Source organism: Penaeus vannamei, chromosome 3, assembly GCF_042767895.1.
Source record: "Penaeus vannamei isolate JL-2024 chromosome 3, ASM4276789v1, whole genome shotgun sequence".
In the NCBI taxonomy this organism is placed as follows: domain Eukaryota; kingdom Metazoa; phylum Arthropoda; class Malacostraca; order Decapoda; family Penaeidae; genus Penaeus; species Penaeus vannamei.
In genome coordinates, this window is record NC_091551.1 from 22,703,714 (window position 1) to 22,713,713 (window position 10,000).

General features: G+C 34.3%; 1 protein-coding gene across 1 annotated transcript in view; it reads right to left on the bottom strand.

Annotated features, from left to right (window-relative positions):
• Window positions 1-9,172, bottom strand: part of LOC113804095 (phosphatidylinositol phosphatase PTPRQ) — a 24,052-nt gene extending 14,880 nt beyond the window's left edge. The window contains exon 1 of the mRNA XM_070142453.1: window positions 9,026-9,172. Within this exon, the coding sequence (XP_069998554.1) occupies window positions 9,026-9,106 (81 nt within the window). The 5' untranslated portion in view covers window positions 9,107-9,172. The remainder of the gene's footprint in view (window positions 1-9,025) is intronic.
• Window positions 9,173-10,000: the final 828 nt, after the last annotated feature.

A 10,000-nucleotide genomic window follows, 5' to 3' on the forward strand; every position in this document is an offset into this window, starting at 1 on the left:
AGAAGTTAGTTGATGCCCCTGTGCGCGCTCGCAAATCCCTGGCTTTGGGGGCTGGAGTGTCCTTTGCGGTTGGCCTTCGTCTGACATCCGAGAGGGCATTGAAGCAGCAAGGGCATTCAGCCGATAAATGTGTTACTTGGTATTATCTTGATCATGTTTATTGTAAAGTTATCGTTACATAATAGGACTACGGACGAGGCACAGGCAACGCCCAGAACAGTAATCTTATGACACGGAATTGGTCCAAGATTGAGGATTCCTTCTTGTGAGTTAGTGGAACATGACAATGGAAGGAAAGTGTAGGGAATAAGACGAATCACTAGAATATGGAGATGAAGGCTTATGATTTAGGAATCACCGAACAGGGCTTAAAATCCTAGTATTTTGGTATTCTGTCTATGGATTGGCGCCTGTCATGTGTTCGGCAACATACCCAATCTTGTTTTGACAGTCTGAGATTTTTTAAGAATAATGAATGATATCAACAGAGGAGACTTGTGACATGACTCTTAATTGAACTAGAGTAAAAAATAAAAGAAAGGAGACCTCAGCATCTTGTGTCTAATGAATGTTAATTAGTTTCCTGTCTGACTCACACATTTTTTTTTTTTTTTTTTTTTTAGAATTATCATTATTATTATTATTATCATTATTAATATTAACCAGGAAAACAGACACGTACACGAGAGAAATACTAATGGTAATAATGTAGAAGAACGTTATTATCTGGAAAACATTATCAGTCACATGTCAATGTTATCAGTGGATTGAGGCAGAATTAGCGGAAATCATCAAGGAAAAAAACAAAATGATAAAGATGAAAGACATTGGAGTGATAATGCAGTAGAGACCCTCCAACCAGACAAAGAGAGTGCAGAGTTAGAGCAAATTCTTCATCTTTAAAAATAAGTAAATAAAATGGACGGGAAACGAATACTGAAACGACTAAGCGATATACACAAAAGAATGGAAAGAACATTAAGAAAGGAGACTTTATGGCAATAGAATATATATGTATATTTTACTTCGACTGACGTCAGAGCTAAGAAACCGACATTGAATTAAGAACAAAGACAATAAAGTAATACATGAATGAAAACTGGTAATGAGGCATTAAAAGAGGAAAGGAACGTTTTGGGGAGAAAAAGCCGGTTGTTTGCTGAGTGTCCTCCTTACAGCAAGGGCAATGAAGGTATTGGGGAAAGGTTCATGTGTCGTTCATGGTTGATATGAGTCCCATGGCAATGGAGATGGTTGATATGAGTCCCATGGCAATGGAGATGGTTGATATGAGTCCCATGGCAATGGAGATGGTTGATATGAGTCCCATGGCAATGGAGATGGTTGATATGAGTCCCATGGCAATGGAGATGGTTAATGTGAGTCCTATAGCAATGGAGATGGTTAATGTGAGTCCTATGGCAATGGAGATGGTTAATGTGAGTCCTATAGCAATGGAGATGGTTAATGTGAGTCCTATAGCAATGGAGATGGTTAATGTGCGTCCTATGGCAATGGAGATGGTTAATGTGCGTCCTATTGCAATGGAGATGGTTAATGTGAGTCCTATAGCAATGGAGATGGTTAATGTGAGTCCTATGGCAATGGAGATGGTTAATGTGCGTCCTATAGCAATGGAGATGGTTAATGTGCGTCCTATGGCAATGGAGATGGTTAATGTGCGTCCTATAGCAATGGAGATGGTTAATGTGAGTCCTATAGCAATGGAGATGGTTAATGTGAGTCCTATAGCAATGGAGATGGTTAATGTGAGTCCTATAGCAATGGAGATGGTTAATGTGAGTCCTATAGCAATGGAGATGGTTAATGTGCGTCCTATGGCAATGGAGATGGTTAATGTGAGTCCTATAGCAATGGAGATGGTTAATGTGAGTCCTATGGCAATGGAGATGGTTAATGTGCGTCCTATAGCAATGGAGATGGTTAATGTGAGTCCTATAGCAATGGAGATGGTTAATGTGAGTCCTATAGCAATGGAGATGGTTAATGTGAGTCCTATGGCAATGGAGATAGTTAATGTGCGTCCTATGGCAATGGAGATGGTTAATGTGAGTCCTATAGCAATGGAGATGGTTAATGTGTGTCCTATGGCAATGGAGATGGTTAATGTGCGTCCTATGGCAATGGAGATGGTTAATGTGCGTCCTATGGCAATGGAGATGGTTAATGTGCGTCCTATGGCAATGGAGATGGTTAATGTGCGTCCTATGGCAATGGAGATGGTTAATGTGCGTCCTATGGCAATGGAGATGGTTAATGTGCGTCCTATGGCAATGGAGATGGTTAATGTGCGTCCTATGGCAATGGAGATGGTTAATGTGAGTCCTATAGCAATGGAGATGGTTAATGTGCGTCCTATAGCAATGGAGATGGTTAATGTGCGTCCTATGGCAATGGAGATGGTTAATGTGCGTCCTATGGCAATGGAGATGGTTAATGTGCGTCCTATGGCAATGGAGATGGTTAATGTGAGTCCTATGGCAATGGAGATGGTTAATGTGAGTCCTATAGCAATGGAGATGGTTAATGTGAGTCCTATGGCAATGGAGATGGTTAATGTGCGTCCTATGGCAATGGAGATGGTTAATGTGCGTCCTATGGCAATGGAGATGGTTAATGTGAGTCCTATAGCAATGGAGATGGTTAATGTGAGTCCTATGGCAATGGAGATGGTTAATGTGAGTCCTATGGCAATGGAGATGGTTAATGTGCGTCCTATGGCAATGGAGATGGTTAATGTGAGTCCTATGGCAATGGAGATGGTTAATGTGAGTCCTATGGCAATGGAGATGGTTAATGAGCGTCCTATGGCAATGGAGATGGTTAATGTGCGTCCTATAGCAATGGAGATGGTTAATGTGCGTCCTATAGCAATGGAGATGGTTAATGTGCGTCCTATGGCAATGGAGATGGTTAATGTGAGTCCTATGGCAATGGAGATGGTTAATGTGCGTCCTATGGCAATGGAGATGGTTAATGTGAGTCCTATGGCAATGGAGATGGTTAATGTGCGTCCTATGGCAATGGAGATGGTTAATGTGCGTCCTATGGCAATGGAGATGGTTAATGTGAGTCCTATGGCAATGGAGATGGTTAATGTGAGTCCTATGGCAATGGAGATGGTTAATGTGCGTCCTATGGCAATGGAGATGGTTAATGTGCGTCCTATGGCAATGGAGATGGTTAATGTGCGTCCTATGGCAATGGAGATGGTTAATGTGAGTCCTATGGCAATGGAGATGGTTAATGTGCGTCCTATGGCAATGGAGATGGTTAATGTGTGTCCTATGGCAATGGAGATGGTTAATGTGAGTCCTATAGCAATGGAGATGGTTAATGTGAGTCCTATGGCAATGGAGATGGTTAATGTGCGTCCTATAGCAATGGAGATGGTTAATGTGAGTCCTATGGCAATGGAGATGGTTAATGTGAGTCCTATGGCAATGGAGATGGTTAATGTGCGTCCTATAGCAATGGAGATGGTTAATGTGAGTCCTATAGCAATGGAGATGGTTAATGTGAGTCCTATGGCAATGGAGATGGTTAATGTGAGTCCTATGGCAATGGAGATGGTTAATGTGCGTCCTATAGCAATGGAGATGGTTAATGTGCGTCCTATAGCAATGGAGATGGTTAATGTGAGTCCTATAGCAATGGAGATGGTTAATGTGAGTCCTATGGCAATGGAGATGGTTAATGTGAGTCCTATAGCAATGGAGATGGTTAATGTGAGTCCTATAGCAATGGAGATGGTTAATGTGAGTCCTATGGCAATGGAGATGATTAATGTGTGTCCTATAGCAACTGAGATGGTTGATATGAGTCCTGTAGCAATGGAGATGGTTAATGTGTGTCCTATAGCAATGGAGATGGTTAATGTGAGTCCTATAGCAATGGAGATGGTTAATGTGCGTCCTATGGCAATGGAGATGGTTAATGTGCGTCCTATGGCAATGGAGATGGTTAATGTGAGTCCTATGGCAATGGAGATGGTTAATGTGCGTCCTATAGCAATGGAGATGGTTAATGTGTGTCCTATAGCAACTGAGATGGTTGATATGAGTCCTGTAGCAATGGAGATGATTAATGTGTGTCCTATAGCAATGGAGATGGTTAATGTGAGTCCTATAGCAATGGAGATGGTTAATGTGAGTCCTATAGCAATGGAGATGGTTAATGTGCGTCCTATGGCAATGGAGATGGTTAATGTGCGTCCTATGGCAATGGAGATGGTTAATGTGAGTCCTATGGCAATGGAGATGGTTGATATGAGTCCTATAGCAATGGAGATGGTTAATGTGAGTCCTATAGCAATGGAGATGGTTAATGTGAGTCCTATAGCAATGGAGATGGTTAATGTGAGTCCTATAGCAATGGAGATGGTTAATGTGTGTCCTATGGCAATGGAGATGGTTAATGTGCGTCCTATGGCAATGGAGATGGTTGATATGAGTCCTGTAGCAATGGAGATGGTTAATGTGAGTCTTATAGCGAAAGTTGAAACGAAAAAAGAGCAATAGTATACCGAGGACAGGGTATGTGTTCTGTAACATTATGTAGGACAATGAGAAGGCTTTGACTTAAACTGAATAGATATGGTTTTAAATTGATGATTATGAGGTTAAAGACGTAAGATACTAGTCAATAAACACATCAGAATGAACCAGGAAATGCATACGTAAAAAGGAGTAATCAGAATTGTGCGATACAAAATTAGTATTCAAAAACACAATGCACACAATGAGAATAAGATTTTTTTTTTTAAGCGAAACGAAAAACAAGTCATTTCTATTTCATGAAGTGTGGGTGAAATTCAAAACAAAATCACAGGGAGACAGTGGAACTCCAGCTGTTGTGTGAAATGGGACGTCAGACAGGATTGGCGAAAATAGGAGTAGATGTGGCTGTGTGGACAGAACGATATTATTATCTTTGTTATTTTTATTGTTGTTGTTGTTTTTGTTGTAGCTGTTATTATTATAATTAGGGGTGATATTATTATTGCTATTATTATTATTATTATCATCATTATTATTATTATTATTATTATTATTATTATTATTATCGTTATTATCAATATCATATTCATTATCATAATCATTATTATTATCATTATTATTACTATTATTATTATTACTACTACTATTATTATTTTCATTATTATTATATCTATTATTATTATTATCATTTTTATTTTTATTATCATTATTATCATTATCATTATTATTATTATTATTATTATTATCATTATCATTATCATTATCATTTATAATTGTTATTATTTTTGCTATTATTGTCATAAATATCAGCATTATCCTTATTAGCATAATTGTCATTATCATTATTACTATAATTATCGTTATTGTTATTATTATTATTATTATTATTATTATTATTATTATTATTATTATTATCATTATCATTTTTATTATTTATCATTATTATTATTATCATTAAGTTCTGCTTTCACAGCCATTATCATTATCAATATCATTATCATTATTATCATCACTATTATTATGGCTGTTATAATCATTACGATAATGATCAATAATATTATCATGATTGTTATTATTACTGTTATTGCTATCATTATTACTATCATCGTCATTTATATCATTACTCTAATTATTATCAGTAACTTTGCGTTATTGTGATCATTAATATAACTGAGGCTGTTGTCTTTATTCCTACTACTGTTACCCTCATTATAACTATCATTTTTAATTATTACTATCACAGTTATCATTGCGGTAAGACATAAAGAGCCACACTGTAAAAAATCAAAGTGTTACCATCTATGGCGGTAATCAATCACAAAACCTGCAAATATCAGTAAAAAAAATCTGAACATCATTATTATTATCACTATCATCAGTATCATTATTGCCGTTATTATCATTATCATTATTGTTATTATTACTAATGTCATTATCACCATTCTCATTTTTGTTATTCTTATTATTATCATCATCGTTTTTGTCATCATTTTTACCATGATTATAATTGTTATTATTATCATTATTATCATCATCATCGTGTTATCCTTACAATTATTATTCTCATTATTATAATCCTTATTATTATTATTATCACCATGATCATTCTCATTATCATTATTCTTATTTCTATTGTATTATCATTATTATTGTCATTGATACTATTATTATCATTATTATTATCATTATCATTATTTTTTTATTATTATTATTATTATTTACTGTCATTATTATTATCATTATCATCATTATCATTATAATAATGATATTACCCTTACTATGACTATTATCATTTTTGTTATAATCATTATTATTATTATCATTATTATTATTATTACTATCATTGTTATTGTACGATTAGTGTTGTTGTTGTTATCATTATTATTAGTAGTAGTAGATCATTATATTTCCTGCTGCTATTAATACTACTATTATCATACTATCATTTTTATATTTTTTTTACATCTTTATTATCATTTTTTTCATTACTGTTGACATAATTTTCATAATTTCCAAGAAAACTGTTATTATTAATATTACTGCTATCGCCATTATTATCATTATCATTTAGGTAATTATTATTATTGTTGATCTTATTGCTTTTGTTATTGTTATTATTAACTGTTATTACCTCTGCCACGTTTATGTTTTGGGTAGTATTGGTTAGTTTATTGGCTAGTTGGTTCGAAGGACAACTAAAAATTGGTTAGTTGGTTCGAAGGACAACTAAAAATTGGTTAGTTGGTTAGAAGGATAACTCAAAAATGTAAGAACGGATTTTTATGAAAATTTTACCTGAAGTGTGTCTTAGATGCCATTAAATTTTGCTTGTGATCCAGATTAGTGTTGTCCAAATATTTTTGCCTATTGTACCCTTTATCATCTTCTTGTACTGTTACGTACCCCCCCCTCCTCGTCCACCATGGCTAAACAAACTTTTATTTAGGATAATAATGTACTAATTATGAAAAGACTGCATAGCAAGAAGTGTTGGTCAATAAATTCGAATTTGATGTACGAATAAAAAAAAATGATTTAATAACAAAATGCTTGAGAAATGCTTACAGAACTTAATGTGAATGTGAGGCGTGTGTTCCTTGTTTGTTCAGGTACCTTAGTTTGGACAACACTGTTCCAGATCGTGATACGGATCCAGGAACTTTGTTAAGGATTAATTAGTATTGTGAGATAGGGAAACACGGACGTCACCAATGTACTTGAGAAAGAGGTGATTTTAAGGTAAAGTAATTAATCAATACTTTTATTTAGTGACCCTGTTGCCTTGGCAGAGGTATGCGCTCTTTGAGTGCTTCTAGATTTTATCATTATTTTTATTATCGTCATTATTATTATTATAATTTGTTATTTTCATTATCATTTTAATTTTTTTCAATATCCTCATTACTATTATCTTTATCATTTATTATTATTATCATTTTATTAACAGTATCGTTACTATTGATATTGTTATTATCATCATTCTTGTTATTATCATCACCAATGCAACTATCATTACAACTGATATCACTATCGCCATCCCAACTCTGACCTATCATCTTAACAACGGCCATCTACGTCAGGTCATGTTCATTATTCATTGATGTCAACATCGTCATATTCCAATTGCATTTTGATCATCATTTTGATCATTAGAGAAGAATACATCATAAACATCATCATGAATTGCAGAAACAACTTTTATCTAAATACCGATGAGATAAAGAAGAAGTGAGAGAGATAATAAAAAGATGAATAAGATATATATAGAAATGTATGGAATAAAGTGCTAAATAGATAGATAGAAAAAATAGATAAGGAAAAAAATAAAGTTGATAAACAAATAGATAAGTAAATAAACCACTAATCAGTAGATTAATAGGTAGATAGATTGATGGATTAATGAGCAGAAAATTGATGAAAGAATTGACAGATAAAATAGATATTAATGGATAATAGATAGATAAACATGACAGGAAAAATAATTTTAAAAATAGACAGATTCATAAGCAGATTGGATCAATAGATAAATAGATAAATGAACAGAAAAATAAGTGATTAAACAGATCGATAGATAGATAAGTAAATTAACTAATTAATAGATCAATAGATAAATAGATAGATAAATAAACAGAAAACTAAATGACATATAGATAGCCAGATAAATTAAATGAATAGATAATAGATAGTCAAATAGATAACATTATCAGATAATAGATAGATAACCAGATAGATAAAATTAACAGATGATAGATAGATAACCAGATAGATAAAATTAACAGATGATAGATAGATAAGCAGATAGATTAAATTAACAGATGATAGATAGATAAGCAGATAGATTAAATTAACAGATAGATAGATAACCAGATAGATGACATAAACAGATAATAGACAGATAACCAGATAGATGAAATTAATAGATAGATAGATAACCAGATAGAAAAAATTAACAGATGATGGATAGATAACCAGATAGATAAAATTAACAGATGAGAGATAGATAACCAGATAGCTAAAATTAACAGATGATAGATAACCAGAGAGATGAAATTAATAGATAGACAGATAACCAGATAGATAAAATTAACAGATGATAGATAGATAACCAGATAGATGAAATTAATAGATAATAGATAGATAACCAGATAGATAAAATAAACAGATGATAGACAGATAACCAGAGAAATGAAATTAATAGATGGATAGATAACCAGATAGATGAAATTAACAGATGATAGATAGATAACCAGATAGATAAAATTAACAGATGATAGATAGATAACCAGATAGATGAAATTAATAGATAATAGATAGATAACCAGATAGATATAGTTAATAGATAATAGACAGATAACCAGATAGATGAAATTAATAGATAGATAAATAGGTAAAGTTAATAGATAATGAAAAGGTCAGCAGCCTGACTTATCGAATGCGCATCAGGAGAATCTCTAAACGCAAGCACCACGAAGGACATCCACGCAGCAACACTGACTACACCTTACCTCTTCTACACTGAATCCAAATCCTTCGCTGAACAGGAGACAAACTCCCAGAAACGTGAGAATCCTCGTTGCACTCTGCATCCTGCAACAAGCACTCGGCCACTACTTGGGCTCTTTCGGCTGATGGAATTATCTGGCGGCGAGATAATGCCCACTGGTATCTGGACATTTCTGTTTTTTTGTGCTTTTTTTTTTGTTATTTTTAGGATGGGGATAGATATATCGTCTCAGATTGTTACGTTTGATGTCTGAATGTTTCTGTCCATTGCAGAAATTTGGGTAGTGTTGTTTACTTTGTCTGTTTGTCATATTGAATGTTGAATATGTTGAACGAAGATTTATTTTTTTTTGCCTGGGATCGTATCTTTTTGCGCTTTCTGCGTCTAATATATGAGTGTGTGTGTATGTTTGTGTGTGTGTGTGTGAATATGTATATGTGTGTGTGTGTGTGTATGTGTCTGCGTTTGTGTGTGTGTGTGTGTGTGTGTGTATGTGTGTGTGTTTGTCTATATGTGTATACTTATATATATACGCTTATATCAATATATCTGTCTATATGCATAAACGCATACACACACATATTTATGTATGTGTATATATACAAATATATAAATACATATATCCAGATGAACGAAAATTGATCGATATCACATTTAATGCACAAAGCTAGGGCCAAAGCGGCTACATCAGACTCAAGGTTTTTCGTCTTATCTTCAAGCACAATATGCAAGATAACCTATCGACAAAACAAGATAATGCTCGTGGGCAATTGTGTATCGCCATCAGTAAAGTCCGGATTCGATACTTATTTAACTTGTAGGAAAATAGTTAATGAGAGCACTTAATATACAATCATTTCGGTGTTCTTCGGTCAAGGTCTTGCCATGCCTCAGCCGGAGACGCAGCGTTGAGCCAGGTTTGCCGCATCATCTCCGGCAGCCTCGTCAGCAGCCAACCAGTCCTACACCGTCTAGT